Source organism: Cynocephalus volans, chromosome 8 (genome assembly GCF_027409185.1).
Source record: "Cynocephalus volans isolate mCynVol1 chromosome 8, mCynVol1.pri, whole genome shotgun sequence".
Lineage (NCBI taxonomy): Eukaryota > Metazoa > Chordata > Mammalia > Dermoptera > Cynocephalidae > Cynocephalus > Cynocephalus volans.
Window position 1 is genome coordinate 15180027 of NC_084467.1, and position 22086 is coordinate 15202112.

Consider the following 22086-nt stretch of genomic DNA (forward strand, 5'->3'; position numbering starts at 1 on the left):
GTGGTGGGAGGGGGGAGGGGGAGAGGGATGGGGAGAGATTGGACGAGGGGCATAAAGAATAAGTATGATTTGTAACAATATACATACTAGTAATATTGATTTGATCAACATATGTCAACATGGAATCCCAGAGATATGTATAATCAATTATGATTCAATAAAAGAAAAAAAAAGAAAGAAAGAAAATGGCATGATATCATTTTCTGTACCTTCTATTGGCCAATGTCCAGATTCAAAGGAAATAGACTCTACTTCTTGATGGGAAGAGCTTCAAGGTCACATTACAAAGGGTGTGGATATAGGGAGGAGTGAAAAATTATGGCCATTTTTGCAATAAGTCTACCAGAGATGTACACGATATATTTGAAACACTGCAAAGTACTGATAACTCGTGTGTAATGAGCAAGAGGTTAAAAATCCCTGATGATACCAATGTCGGATGAAAGTTTCTTCAAATTTTACCTAGTGAGAAGGGGAAAGGGTGGGGAAAACACCAAGTAGGAATGATGCCAGGCCGTTCACAAAAGGCTGGTTTTTGGGGATGTGATTTTGGGATTCCTGAGCTAAGACAAGATCCAAATTTAGAAATGGAAGAGTGAGCCCAGGCAGAATCCTTTAGGCGAGGTCAAGGTGGGGTATTAAAGTGCTGATCAAATTTAAGATCGCACACCAACGACAAATCTAGGGGGCCAGGGGTCACAGGAGCAGGGCAGGGTCTGGAGGCTTTTACCCAGTTACGACAAAGGCACTACTGTTGAACCAGCCTTGTCCTGGGTCGCAGGTGCTGTGCTAGAGTCTCTAGATTACTCTAGAGAGACCACAGTAATTGTCACTGCTTTTTGAAATAGATCTTTGAGCAGATATTTCAGCAAGGGTCTGTGAGAAGTAACTTGATCCATTTTTGTCTAAAAAGATTTTTATTTTGTCCTCAATCTTGAATGATAGTTTAGCTAGATAGGGAATTTTAGGTTGACAGTTCTTTCTCTCTCTCTTTTGGCTCCAATTGTTGCTTTAATTAGTCTCTTATCAGTCTAGTTGAGCTTTCTTTGTAAATAATCCTTTTTTTAAAAAAAAAAAATCTCTTTATCTTTGGAGTTTTGCAATTTCACTATGATGTGTTTAGGTATAAAATATTTATCCTGCTCATGACTCCTGCTCCTGGAATCTCAGGAATCAATTCTGGAAAATTATCAGCTAATAAATTGTATTTTTGGAATTTATATGAGTATTACACAATTGTTGAACTTCAATTTTTCTTTCCTGTTTTCCATCTCTTTATCTCTCCATGATGCACGGTGGGTAATTTCTTCAAATCAATCTTCCAGTCTGTTTTCTCTTTAGCTTTGTTTAATCTGCTGTTTAACTCATCCAGTAAAGGATGTATTGCAATGAGTCTGCTGTTTCGTTTCTAGAAGTTTCACTTGATTATATTTCAAATCTACCTATTCCATTTTTCAGTGTCTTACTTCTTCAATTTATTTTCAATGTTTTATGTCTCATAATTGTAACTTACTTATTTTGTGAGGATCATGAACCTGATTGTTGGTCTTTCTCATCTCTACCAGTGATTTTCCCCAGCTGGCTGGCCACATGGCAGGGGCTTCCCAGTTACTTTGGGGATGCTGTAGAATTCTCAAAATATATTCCATCTATGAGAAAACAGGGCTACATGACCCTGATTTTGTATAGTTTTGGCCACTGAAAAAAAAAAGACTTGCCATTAATGGGATCTAATTTTTATTTCTTTGTCTTTTCTTACAAAAAGAAAATACCCGGTCAGACCATTTTCTCTTAACTTTTATCTGGGGAAAAAAGGTCACTGAAACAATGGCATGTTTTGGGCAGCTGCAGCTAGAAAGTCCAGCCAGGCTTAGTGTCACCTCTAATAACAGGCGAGCAGGGGTTTGATGCCCGCCCTGGGCTGACCGGCTGTGGAAAATGACTCAAGAATCCCAAACTTGCAGGACTGTTGGGAAAGTTCCATGAGATGATGTTTGGAAACACCTGTCAACAGCAGGTACTTGATAAATATTAGTTCCTTCCCCTCTTTGTATCTTGGGAGCCTAATAAATGCTTATCGAGTAAAATGAAAACCAGAAGGATATAACTGGTGCATGGGAATTTTTCAGGAAGTAGGAGCGGCTGCCGAGTTTGCACAAGCCCTCAATGAAAGGCCATAAGTAGACCCTCCCCAGCAAGCACCTTCTGGAAACTCACCCCGGGCTAGGCTTGGAGGAGGCTGGGCCACAGGAAGCACACACCCCCTGAAAGCCACCACAAGGTGGTGCTGTGGTGACCACACAAGCTCCAGGTGTCTCCAGGGCAGAACCCTGCCCCAGGAGCTTCCTTGAATGCCATTCTGGTTAGAGAGAAAGAGAGTGCCTTGCAAGGGGTGGGCTGACCACATCCCAATGCACCTGTCCCTCCCTGCGGTCCCAGAGATGGAAACATGAGAGTGGGAAGCAGCTGCTGGAAGCTGCTGCTGAGGAAGCTGAGGTCTGAGCTCGTGTCATCTGCCAACAGCTCCCAGGGTCTTTGCCAATTACCTAGCTTGCGACCTGCACATGAGGGGTCTGTGACCTAGTCTGTGGGTTTGAAGGGTCTCTGAGCCCTATCCCAACACCAGGTTATAGGCTCCTTGAGGGTGGCAAGCTTGTCACAGAGGCAGTATAGAAGAAGGGTTAACAGGAAATGGTTTAGAGCCAGACACACCTGAATTAGAATGCTGAGTTTGCTAATTACTGGCTGTGTGCCCTTGGACAAGTCACCTAAACTCCCTGGGCTTTGGGCTCCCCATCTTTAGGAATGTCAAATGGAACACATGTTCCAGGTGCAACGATGCCTACACCTTCCAAGGCAACTGGGAAATAGATCAAGATGGTATCTGCTCCTACCTGGCATACAGTAGGTGCTCAACACATACCAGTTCCCTTCCTCTCTTTGGAACAATGGTTTCTTATTTTGGAGATGAGCAGCTTTTCTCCATAAGACTTCTCTGAGGAATGTGGCAGGACTAAAAATCACACCACCCATTGCTTGCTGAGCCCACAACCCAGGTACAACAGTCCCATGAAGCCTCATTCCCCAGCACCCAAACAAAAAATCCAACTGGAGACTTGTCGCCTAATTAAGTCTTCCAAGCACCCAGGTGCTCACCAAAGTTGAAGAGAGAATTCTCTCCAACCTGTTTCTGAAGGAGTCCCTACTGCAGCCTTCCAGACACATCTCTGTACAAGCAGGCAGATTCCTTAGAAAGATTATTCCCAACCATGATGTTCTCCTCCCAGCTCCAGGTTTGTAACCCCTGGCCCTGACCTTTCTAGCTAGCCAAAGGCGGAGATATCTGAGGCTCTGGTGGCCCATTAACTCTGAACCAGAGTGCTCAGCTCCTAAAACAAAAATAGTGGCTACTGAACACCTTCTATCTACTAGCCATCCTGCTAAGGGCTTTACATATATTATCCCACTTCATCCTTTTAATTATTCTAGGAAGAAAGTAATACTGGACTTATTTCTCAGGTAAGAAGACTGAGGCATCGAGACTAAGTACATGGCATCTATTTGCTCACCTAGTAAGTGACAGAGCTGGAATTCAGATCCAGGTCTGGCTCCCCGGCATTGGATCTTCCTGTTCACCTTCTATTCACGTTTGTTTTTTTTCTGGCCCTGACGTTTTATATTCATCCATAAATTGTTGCTAAAGCTGTATTTCCTGAAACATCCTGCAAATCCTTTGAGGAAGATGGGGCTTTGCGTAAATAAACAAATAAATAGATGTCTGAGTAAACGGTGAACAAAAGATAGAAGAAATAAGGAGTAATGAAGAACAGACTAGAAACCTCAAAGGTCGGAGTTCACATGGGGACATCCGTGCTGGGGTGGCAGAAACAGAGGCCCCAAAACTCAGACTCTGTCATTAAAGCACTAAGTATTAAAGCACTAACCCACTGGCAGGGACCTTTTTATCTCCTGCTCTGCAAAACAGGCCCGGCAATTTTCTAAAAGACAACAGTTTTCACAGTACTGGCTGAGAAGGCTTGATGATGGTGGAAATCTTAGATACAAGGAAAAAACCCAGTTTCCATTACAGTACACTGTGAACTGAGAAGATTAATTAACATGTAAGTTAAGGAGACTTTGGGGTGTTTTCTTCCCCAGCTGGAATTTGTCCCAACCGCAGAGGTATGCACTTTCACTGCAGAGGGTCTGGATCCTTCCATTATTATCAAGTCTCTGTCTGAGACTCATGCGCAGAACATGTTTATGCAAAATTCTGAGAGGGAGGCCCCGGAGGAAGGAAACTAGAGGGGGGATCTAGAGAAGGAAACTAGAAATGGCTATCAGGGCTCACTTGGCCAGGAGGAGACACACTCCCAGAGACTATTCTTTGTGTATCCCTGTGCTTGCCACAGAAACTCTGGCAGAGACTCTGTCTCCCTTGAGCTTGGGCAGGGAGTGTGGCATCTGCTCCACCTGCTTGAGGGGGACAGTTATTGGTGACTCTCAAGGAAGTAGCATTCAGTTTTCAACACCATCTCTTGTGCGTTTGTTCTGGCTACAAAATGGATAAAATCATGTTTCGGAAAAGCGCAGGACCAGACCTTAGGACACATTGGCCACCCAGGTCCTGCAGCCCTTGGGCTTTGTCTGGGGTGCCAGAGGCCTCCCTGGGTGATGTCTCTTTCCTCATCCCACATTCAAACCCCAACAACCTTTGCACAGGGCCCGATGCTCTACAATCTACAAGCAATTGACTCGCAGATTAAATTGATCAGTTCCTAATTTACTACTCCTGGCAGAGTAGTAAGTTTCCTGTCATTAGAAGCAATTAAGCAGAAGCTGGTAGGCCCCTCTGACGGAGGAGGTCAAGGGGTCCTGTATAGTACGGAGATTTGAACCAGATGATTTCAAACATCCCTTGGAGCCCCGAGTCCGCAATCTCAGATGTTCATGGGATGAAAGAGTGAAATGAGGCCCATCATACTGATTCCAAGATGATGCTTTTTTTTCTTTTTTTTGGGGGGGGGGGGTCACCGGCCGGTACAGGGATGGGACCCTGGACCTTGGTGTTACCAGCGCCACACTCTAACCAACTGAACTAACCAGCCAGCCCCCAATATCATGCTCCTGAAGTGCCTTCTGGATCATCAAATTACAATTAAACTGTACTCTAATGCTCTCAAGACTGCAAACTGCCAACTGCATGATGATCCTAGCCAATCACTGAGCATGTACTATGTGCTGGGCTCTGTGCAAGGTGCTTCAGACGTGCCATTCTATTTATCCTTATGAGGCGGCTATCCTGCAATCAATTTAGCTAATGAGGAAGGTTTAGAGAACTTATGTAACTCGCACAGGGTCATATGTTAGTAAGTGGTGGAGCAAGTATTTGAACACAGGGCTTTCCGACCCTGAGCCCATGGTCTTAACCCTGTGGCATGAAGAACTGGGACCTTCTGGTAATTATTAGCAGACTTTTTACTTAACCCAGTCCACATTCTGCTATACTTTATAGTTAGTACAAATGGTTAGACCAGGTGGTAGGAAAGACAGGTGAGGGAGATAAAGTCCTGGAATAAAGAACCCCCGGGGACTTTTGTACAACTGGCTCCATGCACTGCTGATGGTCTGCAGGTGGCCGGATGTATGGCACAAGCTCTGGCCCTGGAGCAAGGGGACTTGGGTTCCATCCAGTCTCAGCTGCAGGAACAGTGGGATTCTCAGCTTCTCCTCCTTTTATGCCAGTGCATCTCGCTGCCCACTTTTTCCCCAGGTCTCCCACTAATGCCCCTAAGAGAAGAGGGGGTGCTGGTCTGATTAGTCAAGTACAAGGACACTGCTGGCCACGTGTACTAGTAGGCAGGTTGCAATACATCAGGAAGCCAGACTGCAGGCTCTGCTCCCTCTCCTGAGCTAGCCACGTCCCTCAGGGCAGGCAGGGACACCTTCTGTCTCTCTGGCTCTGTATTCATCCCATGTTGGGGATGGCCCCTCTTTGTCTCCCTCTCTCCTTTGTCTTCCTCCATGCTGCTGGCAGGATGCCACAGGTCCCCAGATCAGGACTGGAGCTTTCGGGTGGCTGAGCCTGCCATGTGACCAAGCACAGCTTCTTCCTTGGGGCTGCCAGGGGCAGCCCAGATAGTGTTAAAGTGGTAGGTACCCAGGTCATCATGCAGCTAGAGTTCATGTGCTCATCTCTCTTGGGAACCCTGTGGGGGAGAGGGGGTTATTTCCAGGGCCGGAATTTAGACATTCCTGTGTTCCCATAGTCATATGAGGCAGTCCTAACAGAACCAAACTTCCAACGTGAATGCCAATCATCACTAATTTTCAGAGCACATACTCTCTTGGTTTCTTTTTCCTCGCCTGCAAAATGGAGGTGTTGGACAAGGTGATTTCAGAAGGCTCTTCCAGCTCTGACCTGGGGCCCTGGAAGCTAAGCTGATTTATTTTGCAGGCAATGTGGCCTTGTGGCCAATTTCTGAGAGGAACGTGAATCAGTCAACTGGTGACTGTGCCCTGTGGACTAATGGTGGAGCAGAGAAGCCAGGCCCCAGAGGTGAGGCCAGAGCAAGCCCCTAAATTCCTGTCTTCTTTACATAACTGAGACAACCACATTCAGGGTATGATCTAATGCATTTCAGCAGGTGGCAACTGCTAAGGTCAAGGGTGTCTGTATCCCTTAGAGGAAGCAAATGCCTTTCAAAAGGAGTTGGCATAATCTTTGGCCAAGACTCGGAAAGACCACAGGGACTGGGCAGCCTTTAGGCTAGATTAAAGCTGAGATTAAATGAGTGCCACATTCTGCTGACTCAGTCCTCTCCTAGAGCTGCTAGTTGGTCTGAAGACGCTACTGTTGTATTAATGAGCTCAGAGGCAGTGAGAACTACAGTCTTGGAAAAATCCATTTGGATAAAGTAGTAGAGGGAGGGGGAAAGGAACACTTATGTACAAAGGGCCTACTATGTGCCGAGCACTGTACAGCCGTCCCATCCACCTTATTGAAAGGTCAGCTATGTGGTCAGACAGGCTGGCGGCGAATCCCAGGCCCACTATACGTAAATTATTACACCTCTTCCCTGGGCCAAGTGCCAGGTGCTGGTGACCAAGGGGACAGCAAAATGGACACAGTCCCTGCCCTCAACCTCTTCATAGGCAAAATGGGAATATCAATACATACATCTGAGAGTTGTTTGTATATTAAATAAGACAAAATAGGCAAAGCCCTTAGCATATCACCTGGCATACAGTAAGGGTTCAATAAATGGTAGTTATTAAATCCAAGAATAACCCCGAAAGGCATCAATATCCTAATTTTCTAATTAGTTTGAAGCTCAGAGAGGTTAAGTGACTTGCCGAAGGGCACTCAGGCAATAACAAGCAGAGTTGGAATTTGAACTCAGGTTTCTAGACTCTTAAGTCCAGTGTTCCTTCTTTCCTGTCATTCTCAACTGGTTGCTATGATCCCTTGCATCTTGGAGACACTAGGACAAGTGATCAAATTGAGCCAGCTTACAGATGGAGAAGTAGGGTGAGGGTGGGGGACAGGATTGACTTAGCTAATGGACCCCAGTGCCCAGAGTGCAGCAGGCCCTGCAGGCTTTAATTTGTGGAATGAATATACCCACAGGCAAGCTGGCTCAAGCTCGTGATCTCTCAGCAACTGCAAGGACAGCCCCACTGGGCAGAGGCAATATGTAAAGCCTTTAATTCCCTTCAAGTGCTTTTGGAATGCAGAGAATAAATGCACAAATAAACTGAAGCAGAAATTGATTTCTTGGTTCATGTGGCCATTTCTTGGCACAGCCAGCTATTATGAGTCAGTTCGAATCAAGTTTACGTTCCAACTACTTAATTTTTGAATTCCATTTAAAGCACATACATAGAAAAGATGAACAATCCATTATGATCTGGGGCCCAGAGTCCCTCGGCGAGTACTCACATGGTGGTTCTTTCCGGCAGCAGGCACGACCACCCCTACCCCTGCCACCTGCTGGGGCCCAAAATACCCTTGGTCAGAGGGTTGGTCTCTCCCAAAGCAAATTCATGCCTTTGGATGGGAGATGGACCACCACTGGAGGGGGATTGTTCTTCTCTTGGAATTCTGGCTATGTTCATTTCCTACCCAGAGGCACAACCATTTGGCAGGTGCACCTTTTGTCTTGGTTTTGAGTGGGCAGGATCATTGCACGGGGTGACCATGTGCTGGCTAATTATGCCTACCAGGAAGTCTGGAACAGAAAGGCCTGAGTGTGCTAGGCCACTGGGAGGCTCGGGCAACAGGTCAACAAGTTGGTCCTGGTCTCGTGGGCTGTGGTGTCCACTTTGCCAAGGCAAAGCCTTTCCCTACCCAAAGGCCTTAGGCATGGTCCTCTGCAGGCAGCACTCACACAAACTTCATGGCTGCCTTCATGTCCCTCATGAATGAATCAGCTACCCACGTGTATGGGGCACCGCCTCTGTGCCAAGACCTGAGCCTGGAGCTGGTGGAACAGAGGTGAAAAACTAACAATGCCTGCCCTGAGCCGGCCACCCTCTAGTAGGGGACAGAGACCTGTAAACAGACGCAACATACAGTGCAGAGAGTGTGGAAACAGAGATGAGCGAGGCCCTGAGGGAGGGAGTGGGGAGGTGGCCAGACACGACCAGGTCGGGGACAGCTCTGGGTGTGAACCCCAGCTCTGCCATCTTCCAGCTCTGACTTTGGGCAAATTCCCTCAGCTCTCTGAGTCTCAGTCTTCTGGTCTGCAATTCTGTAAAATGGGCTGAATAATACCTCATGAGGGTGTTGTGAGGATCTGAGTTAATAAAACTGTTGCCATTAGGCATCAGCCTGTACGTCCCATCCCATCGTGACAAACACCAAAACCAAAAGCAAATCCACACTTTGCCCTCTGAGATAAAGAAAAAAGAACAGGGCCACGTTGTCCAGTCTAGTTCCCCAAATAGATGAGCATTTCCCATAAGCTGCCCACTCCCTAATGAGAGCGACTTTGTCCCCAGCGTTTGGAACACTGATGTCTGAAGATACTGCATGTCCCGTGTAGATTCAATGACCTCCTGAGAAACTGGCTGTTTTCCCACCGAGAACAGACTAATGAAAACTCAGCAATCTAGTGACAGAGTGTGTGTATTTTCCCTTTAAGTACTTGTGTGTGTGTTTAATTTGCCAAGCCAGACCTTCTGAAGTCTGACTAGTTTACACTTTTTTTTTTTTTTGTGGCTGATGGGTACAGGGATCCGAATCCGTGACCTTGGTGTTATAAGGCTGGGTTCTAACCAACTGAACTAACCAGGTAGCCTTTTTTTTTTGGTGAAGTTTATACCTTTTTGCAAGAAGCGACTTTTCTAAGTGCTTCTAAATCTGAGCCTGAGTCTTCCTTCCACGTGGAATATGGAGGAGGAGATTTTTGAGCCAGTTTAAAGGACTGTCTGAGCTGACTCCATGTGTGGGGTTGGGTGGGTGGGGAGCATTCTGGACAGTGAGAACAGGCATAAAGGCACAGGATGCCTGGACCTAAGGAGACAGGAGTTGCCCTGAACTCCCAGGTTTCCTTCTTGCATGGAGGGGAGCTCTGGGTATGGCTGAAGACAGGGCAGTTGACGGAAATCTCAGGGACGTGCAACCAAAAAATCCTAATGGACCCACCTGGGCAAACTGCTTTGCCTCACACTGAGCTCTACTTCCCTAGATGTAAAATGGAGATAAACAACCTTTACCTTCGGTTGCTGTAAGGACTGAATATCAAACCGTGATTAAGAATATGGGTCAGCCATTGTGAAACCAACTTTCAGCTTACTCATTACCAGTCCAGTAACCATGGCTTAGTTACTTCACCTCTGTAAGCCTCAGTTTCCTCATCTGTAAAATGGGGATAATTAAAACCTCAAAGGATTATTGCAAGGACTAAATAAGTCACGTAGTGTTTAGCTGTGTCTGGCACATAGTAAGTGCCCAATAATTGTCAACTGGGCAGATGATGATGATGATGATATAAAAGAATCACTCGGTCATGCAAACACTTTGTAGGGAGCTCAGTAAGCCCTAGTTGAATCTGGGCTTATTTCTGTCTGAAGAGAAGCTTCCTCGGCTACACGAAGCTTTTAAAATACTTATCCAGAAGGCAAAGGATTCCTGTAGGGAATCAGTCCTTTCCTCTCAGCCTGGGCACATCTGAACATGTGGCAAGGCTGGTCGGAGAATCTGAATAACAGATGGAGAATGCTCTGCAGATGCCTTACAGACCTCTAGGCTGACGCACGACAGAGTTCGGACCAGCCCTGCTGTGTTTCTGCAAACCCAAACTGCCTGCCTGGGGCCGTGGGAGGGTGGCAGGAGCGGAGGGGGCTGGAAGCCTTGTTCAGCATCTGCCTCTGCATCCTGGGAACTGGCTTCTGTGACTCCTTCTGTTTCCTAAGCCAAGTGCTCACGGGTTTTGAGCGGTGAAGATAATGATCTCCACTTAAGGGCAGATGTGCAGGAAAAGGGATATCAGCCTCAACCAGGCAGCTGCCCTAGAACTTGGTGTAGAAGAAGAGTAAGAGCTCCCTTTACAAAGCACCTACTATGTGCCAGGTGCTCCGCTGGATGATTGACAAGCATCATTGCCCACTTTCACTCTGCAAGACCCCAACTCATGTCTCCTGGAGGGCAGTTTATTTCAGCAGACTGTAAGCTCCATGAGGATATGGGCGCTATACTTGCTGCTATCTCCCCAAAGTCCAGCGCAGGGCCCAGCACACATTACCTGCTTAAGAAAGATGAGCCAATGGAGTGAATTTGATTTTGAGCAGTTCTGTTTGGAAGGTCAGATCTGGGATACTGCTTTGAGTGAAGACATCCAACAAGCAGGGGCCGAAATAAAATGGTAAGATAAAATAGGAGTTTTGGAATTGGAAAAAGATACATTCAAACCCTAGTTCTAGGGCAAGCTACTCCACCTTTCTCTAAATCTCACTCTTCTCATCTGAAAAATGGGGGCAGAACTACCTGCCTCATGTGAGGTTGTGAGGATTGAAGAGAATGGACATAAAACTCTGCAAAAAACCAGGCAGAGAGGCCTGGCCTGTTAGCTCACTTGGTTACAGCATGGTGCTGATAACACCAAGGTCAAGGGTTCAGATCCCCTTACTGGCCAGCCACCAAAAAAACTCCCCCCAAAACCAAAAAACAAAACAAAAAACCAGGCAGAGAGCTGGGCCTTCACAGATGGCAGCCATTGCTGCTATTGATATAACTATTACATTATAGTCATTCCCATTTGTGGGCTGGTCCATGTTTTTGAGGCATTTTCACCGGGTCATCTCCTCTGATTCTCTGGGCACTGGACAGGGTCTGGAGCCAACTGCTGTCAAATGAACCAAGAGCTTTGGCTGGGACCTGCCTGGGCCCTGCTCCCTACCAGGCTGGACCCAAGGCTTCCCACAGGCCTTGGCTGTGTTCCTTTGGTGGGTACTAGGCTGGGTGCCGTTTCTACCTCTGTCTGTGTGAGCTCCAGGGCTCCCAGTCCCAGCAATCATTGGGCTCTCCCCTAAGCACCCTCAGGGCCTGTGCCACTCTAACTTCCCATCAAGGTGTACTTCTGCCTTCCATGCTGGAACATGCTCCTGTGAGGCAAAGCAGGGGAAGAGAGGAAAGTCCCCATTTTTCCCCTGTGAGGCTCAGTGTCTTGGCTGAGGATTAATTACAGAGGCCAGAACCCAACCATGGTCTTTTGGCTGTGAATTGAGCGTGAGGTTCTGGTATGTGTTTGGGAAATGGAACCTGCTACTGTTATTTTTATGGAACCAGGAGGCCCCCAAAGTGGATATAAGAATAAGGTGTGTGTGGCTGTTACTGGCACTGTTCCCCAAACAGTTCCAGCTCTCTGCCTTCTGAGCACATGGTAGGAATACCTCCTTTATGTTAGGAATGTCCACGTGCCTTGCTTTGGCTGTTGAAACGTGAGTGACAGCGACATGTGTTACTTCCAGGTGACGGTGTTTTAAGAGCCAGGGCATGACTCAATCACCATATTCTCTGACCTCTACTGAGGACTCAGATGTTGAAGTGGCACCTCCTTTGACCTGGGTTTCTGAGTGACTACAATGATCAGAGCCCCCTGCTTACCCAGAGTGGACAGGTAGCATGAGTGAGACACGAATTTTTGTTGTGTTATACCTCTGAGATTTTGGGGATGCTTGTCACTGCAGCATAACCTAGCATATCCTGACTGATACACTATGAAAACTTATAACAGTAGACTTCAAGTTCAATTCACTCATGGAGCACATACTCTCTGCTGGCTTTATCCTGGGTACAGGAGGCACAGAGGCCCATCAGACATGATCCTCTCCCTCAAAGGGCTTTCAGTCTTGACACCTATTTGAAAGGAAGCTGACCATGTTGAGCTTGAGGGATGGCCAGGCCAGGCTGTGGGGGGCACCCTGTGAATGGTGGCAGATCCCCAGAGTAGCAACCTCTGCTGTTTGCAGCATCACCTGAAAAGGGAGAGGAAACTGTAGAGACAGTTATTTCTGTAGCAGCTTTTCCTGGGGAAAGGGAAGGAAGGACGAGCTGCTGTTAGGCAGGGGTGGGGATGGGGATGCTGGCTAAAGGTGCTCTGGGTGATGCTGGGATTTATTGCTACATTTCATTACTAGCTCTCAAGGGGCTCCAGAAAACAATTAGTGGATTGAAATGCATTAGAGTAATTCCTCCTTTACATCTTCTAACTCAGATAATGACAGCTTTCCTGCAATTAGGAGACAGTCTCCTCAGTGTGTAGATTAATTGGGTGTTAAACCAGTAGGTCTGCCTGAAACCAGACAGCCGAGCTGGAATGAATTAGATGTGAAACAGCAGCTCCAGGCAAAGGGTGAAGAATTCATTCAGGATCACGGCCAGCTGGAGACTTGAAGATGCCCCATCAGTAACACAAGGCAAGGACTTGGGAGGGGGGTTGTTGAGATGGAGGCAGAAGGTGGGGGTGGCGATAAGAAGGGATAGGAATTGCAGACCCTGACCGTTGTGGGAGACCAACTTTTCCTCCACTAGGTCCACGGCCATGCCATCCATAGGGGGTGGGGAATTATACTGCTCTGTGCCAGCTCCCACTTACCAAGCTTAGGACAGTCCCTAGTGTATGATAAATGCTCAGTATGGATTACTGGACCCTTATTACAGGCCAGCATTTACCAGGGTGCTTCAAAACATTCATGGAAAGATTTATTATTATCTTTTAATTCTATTTCCCAATCACTTTTTGAAGTACCCTCATATATACACCATTGAATATAATGTAATCCTCACAACAACCTTGATGTCAATACTATTATCACATTACTATTTCACACAAGTCAGCTGGAGTTCAGAGAGGTGAGGGGACTGGGCTAGAGGTGGGTTTGTGCTCCACCATTTTCTCCAGGTGAGACCCCTGCATTGCTGTAAAGCCACCACCAAAGAAGACCCTCACCAGATGTGTTCCCTGGACTTTGGACTTCCCAGCCTCTAAAACTGTAAGGAATAAATTTTGTTTTCTTACAAATTACCCAGTTCCATGTATTTTGCCACAAGCAACAGAAATGCACTAATACATGTGCAAAGCTCCATATTCATTTGAGGAAGCTGAGGCTCAGAGAGGTTAAGTGACTGGCTCAAAGCCCCAGAGCTAGTCGATGGTAAAGCCAGGAGCCAAGTCCAGTGACCAGAAAAGACGCCAGAAAGAAGCTGCTCTGGGAGCCATCACACACAAGGCCGTGGTGCTGGAACATCCCACTGAGAAGCCACATTCTTCCCTCTTCCCTCTTGTCAGTTGCCAGCCTCATTTTCTGAAGGCAGCTGATTGGTGACTTCACTTCTTATTACCACGGACAAATGACTAATGGTAATTAATCCAATTTGTTCAGCAGGGGAACTAAAGCCTTGGCTTGTGTGAAAGATCTGAAGTTAACATGTAATTTATGCTAACTGGAGGCAGAGACATGCCTTCTCCTCTAAATGCAGAATCGGTTCTATTAATAAGATCATGTCACTCCAGGTAATGATGTCACTCCAGGCAGATGGTTTGCTCCATGGGCTGGGGGAAAGAGGACTAAGAAAGGAGCAAAAGGGCGATGGCACAGAGGATGGCAACTTTTCAAAGCCCTCCCCAGGAGGAGCAGATTTAGAGCGGGGTGGAGTGTCTGTGCCACCGACAGCACCAATGACCAGACATGTGGTTGAGATCAAGTGGGACCTTCCTGGTGGTCCTGCTCTGACTGCAAGTGCACGAGTGAGCCCTGGTGAGAAAGGAGAAGAACTGCCTACTCAAGCCACAGAATTGGGAGTAATAACCAGGTATTGCTGTTTTAAGCCACTGCGCTTGGAGAGGTGGTTTTGCAGCAATAGATAATGGCAACGGAATGTCAACGAACGTGATACAAGCAGAGGTCTTAGAAGTGCAAGCGAGGTCTGCCTGGCTCTGGCACTCTAGTGACTTAGCATAAGAAGAGTGTGCCGTGGGTAGCTGCTGTTTCTTCACCCTCGCCAGGACATACACACATGGAGCACACCCGAGCCCAGCCACAGCCTGGAGCCAAGCCCGCCAACCTTACAGCTGGAAACACAGCCCAGCTTAGATCAGCCGAGCCACAGATGCCCTGGAGATCCTGAGCATGAAAATCTCTATTGTCATAAGCCTCTGAGTTTTGGGCTGGAGTGAATTATGCAGCATCAATCACTGCAGCAACAGCTGATGGATACATCCATCCTGCCTCTTTGTAACCCACACATTTTTATCACAAAGATCCTGTTTTACTGTGTGAGAAGTACTGTCTTCCCATTTTTGCTGAGAGATTCTGACAATATAGTTATCATTTGCACAAAGCAGTAGGAATACAGAAAATGTCATTATGCAGTAGGAGGCAATGGGGTTGCTGCAGCTCGATAAGCCCTTTACTGAAGGGGTTGATGAGCTGAGGCTGGAGAGCCATTGTGGGTATTGGGGAGTTCCTCCCAGCAGGCCAGGGGGTCCTAGGTAGATTCTCTGAGGCAGGGACAGCAGGAAAAGCGGGTGAGGGATGTCTTATTAACCTGCTCTGCCTCTGCTGATGCCTGGGAGGGGAACGTATACAGAAAGGGAAGGGACAGTGTCCTCCATGGTAGAAGTGGAAACTCATCTTTACCCAAACTCACCCCTGCTTCCTTGGTAGTTTTGCCTGACTGCTGACCCCAGCCTGGATTTTCCTGGTGAACATGACCCAGGGCTTGCTCCCCAGGCCTGTTGCATGGTGGGCCCAGGTTACCCAGAACTATTGGAAATAGGACAGAGGTGCCTCCCTTCTGTCCTGTTGCTTTCACTGATGAGAACAAACCAGGGGAAGAAGGAGGCTGCGGCTGCTGGAAGCTACGAGGGAGCAGAGGATAGGAGAGTGCAGAGAGGCTGGTGGGGCCCACCACAGATCACATGCACAGGAGCCTGGCCCTTCCACAGTCAAGGCCAAGGACAGCAGGTCCACCCCACCTCATAACCAGGAAAACAGCTCTTGTCCTGGGTCTGTGGTGATGGTGGGAAACATTTCAGCAGAAGATCAAGAACAGGAAGCAGCTGTGCCCCTAAGCCCCGGGGTCTCCCCAGGGCCCTCTGAGAAGTAACAGCCGTCAGCCCCTGAATCTCTGACGTCTTCAGGTTCCCCAGTGGCAGACATTCCCACCCTTTCTTGCTCGCTAGCAATTGTGCATCAATGGTGCCACATGCTTGGGCTGACCAAGGAGAGTGGCTGGGGTCATCTTGAGGAGTGGCCTCGAGCTGGCGGAAACTGACAGAATCTTGCAAATGACATCCTTGAGCTGACTCTAGTCACTGTTTCAAAATTTGCAGCAATATTGTGTGGGGCACCTCACTTGCTCCTCAAAACAACCCCATGAGATGGGTGTCCTTGACTCAACTTAATAAATGGGGAAACTGAGGCTCAGGGATGCAGTCAGTGAAATCCTGAGTGAGAATGTTGCCCATAACCCCCGTCCCTTCCCTCCCATCCATCCTCTGATCTCAGGCTCAGGAGAACTCCCTCAGTTCCTTTTCACGCCTTCAGAGTCCTGCTGCTGCTATGTTTCACCAGGAGGGAGGCAAGTCCATGTCCCAGGAACAGCAGACCACCCCGCATGCCCCGGGCTCTGCAACTCACTCCCCCTGGAGACCTCACCCACCCGAGGCCAGGGGCAGCAGCCCGCAAGCTTTCTGCTACCTCAACACAGAAGGGATGACACTGGAGGCATGACACACCGTAGCAGGTTCCATGGTGGTACCCCCCAGAGGATATGTCCACCCAGAACCTGTGAATGAGACTTTATTTGGAAAAAGGGTCTTTGCAGATGTACTTAAGTTAAGGCTCTTGAGACCATCCTGGATTATAGTGGGTCCTACATCCAATGACACTGTCCTTAGAAGAGAAGGGAAGGGAAGACATTCAAGAGAGAGCCATGTGAAGACGGAGGCAGAGATTGGAGTGACGTGTCTACAAGCCAAGGAACGCCCAGGAACGCGTGGGCAGCCACCAGAAGCTGGAAGAATCGGGGAGGATCCTTCCCTACAGCCTTCAGAGTAGATCCTGCCAACACCTTGATTGCAGGCTTTGATTGTGGACTTCTCGTCCCTTTCACACCCACTTGGGAACACACATCAGAACACAAGGGTCAGGGTCATTCTTACAGGACTGTCTGTCTCACACTCACTCTAATTTATGTATAGAAACAATAAACTATTTTCCAAAAGGTAGAACTTTTTTTTTCCTATTTTTAAACTATTTTTAACTTTTAACTATTATTTCTAAACACTGGGAACACACTTTGCAAGGCTTGTGATCCCTGGCCTGGAACCTCTGGCTTGGAGGACAAACTTGGGAAGGGATTTTGTCTGTGACAATATGCTGGACTCACCTTTCTCCTGAGCCATCTCTTGCAGACAGAAGTAGATGACTCTGGCCCCCAGGCTGAAGCCAATCAAGGTGACAGGTCGCTGACCCTGGGGGATAAAGGATACAGGTGTCTGGAAGGGATACAGCCAGTTCTAGCAAAACATTAGCCCTGACAAGGGCAGCCTTTGCATACTTTTTCCTGCCTGCCTCTCACTTAATGAATCATGCATTTGCTATTTCGGCCTGAGCTCTGATGTCTTAATCAGGAGTGTCAGGGCCCTCATTTACGCAGGAGTGCACCTGCTGCTGGAACTGGCTTCCTCCAAGGCCAAAAGGCCGCCTCTGGCTGGGTTAATCCCTTTCATCTCAAACCATTATCCAGGCCTTGACTCTTCTTCCCCAGGAGAGAAGACTAGTCATTTACAAAAGCTCTTTCTCTTGGACTCTTCTGCCTTGTGTCAAGTGAGTGCACTGACCTGGACACCTTCTGGAACTGGGGAGATGAGGCAGAAGGTACCCCCAGGTGTAATGGACAAAAAGGCAAAAAGTGATATGGAGGGACAACTGTTCTGTGTCTAGATAGGAAAGTGGGACACAAAATATTGGCTTTGAGTGACAAGATAAGGTAGTAAGTCAGATGTATAGAGGAATTTTCTGACTCAAGAACTTGTAGAAAAGGCAATTTGTTACTACAGGAAGGCTTTAAAGAAAAAGAAAGTTATCTGGAGTATTTGGGTATAAGTTCTACACGGGAGGAGAGGGAAGGAGCGGATGAACTCTGGAGGCCCAGTCCAGTTTTACCCATCTATTCCTTTTCCTTATTTTTACGCCGATACACATACCCCCTCACCTCCCCACCCTCCCGTCCATTTACCACATTAGAAAATCTTCCATTAAACAGTATTCAAATTCTGCAGGAACTTTGTGGCACAAACTGTTAGTCATCTCCCTATATCCACCCCCCACTCTCTCTTTTAGTAATAAAACTCCTGAGTTTTACTGGGCACACAGTTACCCAGCCAGTCTGCTTCCCTAACTCCTCTGCAGCTGGAGGTGGCCACAGGACTGAGTCCTGGCCACCCAGGACTGAAGACAGGCCATGGCTGTGACATCTAGGTATGCTCTTCACTTCCACGTTCCTACCTCCGACTGTCTGAGTGCACGTGCAATGCTGGAAGATCTGTCCTGGACCACGAGGAGAGCCACGTGCTCAGGATGAGGAGCCATACTGGGATCCCAGAACTATGAAGCCACCCATGTGGGAGTAAGAATGGTGTCCCCCGCCCCAAGGATGTCCAATAGGAAACTAACACACATCATCTTGCTCTGGATGCTGACACCGACCATTCCACAGGAGAGAATAAACTTCCATCCTGTTTAGCCTACTCCACTTTGGTCTTTGCCTTATCGCCAGATATGCCAGAAGACATCTTTATTTCTTTTTCAAAGATACAGGGATTGGATGGGGGTTATTAGTTTCTCAAGCAACTTACCTATGGTGGCAGAAACTGCTAGTTGCCCCTCAATATCCATTCTCCCTTTTTCCCATAGTATGTGAATTTCAGCTGGGTTCGTTGCCTTCAGAATAAAGACTATGTTTCCCAGCTTTTGTAAGGCCTGTGTTCTTTCTTCTTTGGCCTTTTCCCTGCTACCTGGGGCTCAGATGCTGCCATCTTGGACCATGAGGTCAAGACCACATACAGCAGAGGAACAGGTGGAAGGAACCAGGGCCTCCACCCGATGGCACACAGCACTCGAGTGTGGGACAGCCTTCCTAGGCTTTTCCAGGAAAAACAAACTTCTCCTTTGCTTAAGCCACTGTTATCTGGGCTTTCTCACACTTGTAGCCGAAATGAATGCTAACAATACAGTCATCTCTAGTACTATTTCTCAAACCTTGGTCTCCATTTACTTAAGTTTATTTTGAAGGGGACAGTTTCATTTCCTTGATAAGTACATCTCTACTGGGTTCAAATTTTAAAAGCATTTTGATGATTTCTCTTCCTAACCATTTTACAGGCTATTTATACCACTGAAGATTTCCTCCCATGGTAGCTTAACTTCTAGGGAGGGTCACCCGGCCACCAGCATGTAGGAATTCCATCTGTGGCCAACTGAGGCATGGGGTCTCTTTCACTCTATTGACTTCACTGCAAACCGAGTCAGAGGTTTCTACTGAAATGTTGCACAAATGGGCACAACCGTTATTACTAAATTCTTTAATTAAGAGTTGATACATGGGAGGAGCTGGCCAGTTAGCTCAGTTGGTTAGAGTGGGCCCTTGTAACAACAAGGTCAAGGGCTTGGTTCCCTGTACTGGCCAGCTGCCAAAAAAAAAAAAAAGAAAGAGTTGATACATAGGAGCCTCTTTCACTTTTGCTCGAGTCCCCCCACCTTGTTTGTACTTGCAGATGCCTGTTATTCAGTCCTTACCAAGTACATGCTAGAGATGCACAGTCTATAATTCTTAATGGCCCATCCTAGGACTCTTGCATCACGCGGACTGGAGGTGCAGCAAAGAAGTGGACTGGCCTCTAAGGCTGACATCGGTGCATAAGTCAGCCCCCTCAATTCCCCTCTTGCCCCCACCCACCGTTCCCAGGTACCTGCTGCCGGGAGAGCAGGATGTGGGCCAGGTGCTTGCCAACCTCTGCAGATCGATGGAGACACACCCCCCAGGGGTTGTCGATGACATTGGCGACAGTGAGGAGTGAGGCTGGCCAGGTCAGGGCAGCCACAATGCCTGGGGAAGTGGAATATCAGAGATGAAGGGAGTGTATCGGGGGGGGGGGGTGCTTTCTAGGAAAGTGACTGGCTAAAGGATGCTCGAGTGAACACATGCAGAGTCTCTACCTTGGAATCTGCGAGTTTCCCAAATGTTGTCAAACTGCTAAATAGCAAGGAAAATGGAAGCTCATGCATTTCTGACACATGGATTAAATCTCTTCTGCTCAAGCACTTGTCATGTGCAAAATCCGAAATCTGCCACGCCCCCCAACGTATCCTCCCACTTTGCCTTCCAACTGTGTAATGCCCATCCCCCCCCCCCGCCTATATTCCCTAGCCTCAGCCATAGTCAACAAGATGTTAGTAGATGCGAGGCTTGGACTGGACTTGTGCATTGGGGCTAGTTTCTCTTGCACTTCTGCCACTGGTATGGGCTAGCCTGCTGTTCCCATCAGGATGGGAGACTGATGGGGCAGAGCAGAGTTGCCCGAGCTGCCCAGACAAGGCTAGCCCAGACAGTGGAGAGTTGGCTGACTCACAGATGCATGAGCAGGCCCAGCTAAGATCAATTAACTCCAGCCTCACAATTCCTGGACTATTATGTTACATGACTGTTATTTTAAGGCACTCAGTTTTGGGGTGGCTTGTTATGCGGCAATAGCTAACTGATACATGATGTGATTGGCTACAGACGGGAATGAAGCCTTCGCCTCTCTGTGTTCCTAGGGCCCAACAAAGTGCCTGGCTTCCTGGGGGATGCAAAGATGTGGTACCACATGGTACCCCTGGGGAATGGGAGCAGTGGGCATGTTGTGGACAGGGGGAGGGGGACCTTACCAGATAACACTGTGTACTTCAGGGCCTCCTGAGCCACCATGTTGGCAAGACCACTGAGGATGGTCTCCAGGGCGTTGCCAAGCTCCATCAGGTACTTGGCCTCCCAGGCCAGGCAATACTGTTCACGGCTACGGGACAGGGCAGCCCATGGGGCACTGAAGGTGCCTGGGGAGAACACAGGTAGGTGGGGTCTCTCCTGTCTGTGGTAGAGGACATCTCACCCCACTACTCCAGACAGGCAGCGACAGGGGAACACTCATCCTTGTGGGGAGGACAAAAGGCCCACCTGCTAGTGAGCAGCTGCTGTCACAGGGCAGATGGAGCACTGTGCCCCAGGGTCAGCAGGCAGGAGTCCAAATCCCAGCCTCCTGCATTCGTTCATAGCTGGCTGACCTTGGGCACATTACTCTCCCACCTTGAACCTCACTCTGCTTATCTGGGAAGTGAGATTAATATCTATCTCCCGTCATAGGGTAGTGGTAAGAATTAAGTGTTTGAACTACTATCTATGTAGAGTATTATTTTCTCTTACCCTGCAGTACTTCCGGCATTAAGCTGCTGACAACATACAATAGGAACATGCAATGGGACAAGAACATGCAATGGGACAAAACATGCTATGGGACCAGAACATGTAACAGGACAAGCTCTGTGAGTCAGCAGCATGTTGATTCAACAAGCACCAACTGGGAATAGTCTGGCAAGTGGGGGAAGAGGCACTTGAGCCCAGCTCTTTTTCTGAGCCTCAGTTTCTCACCTAGGAAATGTAAGTGTTAAATGACCCGTGGAAGGATGATGAGTCAGCACCCCACAGTGCCAATGTCGAGCAGGAAAGGATCACCCGGACTGCCTGCCTCCACCCTCTGCCTTCAGATAGGAGCTCAGAGGGCCCCCGTCTGGCCTCCATCCATTTCTGCCTGTGGCTCAAATGACCTTTTCAAAACAGAAATCTCCTCCCACCCTGCCTAAAACCCTCCAATAGCTCCTGGATCTTACATCAGTTCCCCCAGTTCACTCTTACTTGTCCTTGAGATTCCAGTTCAATCACAGGAAGTGCACAGGGAAGGATTCCCGGCCCTTCTGACAGGGCAAAAGCTCCTGCACTTTCTCATCCTAAGTTCTCATCACAGTCTGTAATTACACGTTTATTTCTGCATCCTTGTTGGACGTATGTCTCTCCTACAGTCTGTTCTGCCCAGCACCACAATCCCAAAGCCTGGTCATGCGGTGCATAGTAAGCACTCACACAAACACGATGAATGAATGGGTGGGTGCAGCCAACTTCCTAGAGCCTTCAGGTTTTGAACATCAACTACACGCCTCCTCCTTCCTGACCCAAAGCCCTCATCCTCACCAGCAGGGTGCTCTGTTGACACAAAGACAACCATGCGGTGGCTCTGTCTCCCTCTGCAGGGACCTGACTCAGCTCTGCAACAACTCAGGGATCAATGGCCTCTAATTATGGATAAGGTGGCAGCCAGCCCTGAGAGAGGCAGCAGGTGCAGAATGGGGGGAGTTTGGGCTCGACGTGATGTGACCCGGGCTCTGGACCCAGCTCGGCAGCTTCCTGCCTGCGTTACTCACAGGAAGGCATGTTGCCCACCGGGTGTGGTGGGGGTCAGGTGAGACACTGCATGAAAAGCGTTA

At 48.1% G+C, this 22086-nt stretch overlaps 1 protein-coding gene across 4 annotated transcripts in view; it reads right to left on the bottom strand.

The window, feature by feature from the left end:
* The window catches only part of TMCO4 (transmembrane and coiled-coil domains 4), a 100132-nt gene that overhangs the window by 23984 nt on the left and 54062 nt on the right, over positions 1–22086 (bottom strand). For 2 of the 4 annotated variants that reach the window (XM_063105138.1, XM_063105137.1), the window contains exons 10-12: positions 20440–20604; positions 19482–19618; positions 16898–16982 (exon numbers count right to left, since the gene is read on the bottom strand). In XM_063105138.1, coding sequence (XP_062961208.1) covers positions 16898–16982; positions 19482–19618; positions 20440–20604 — 387 coding nt within the window. Of the gene's footprint in view, positions 1–16330; positions 16627–16897; positions 16983–19481; positions 19619–20439; positions 20605–22086 lie in introns of those variants that run through there. The other 2 variants (XM_063105140.1, XM_063105139.1) reach the window with 2 other exon arrangements.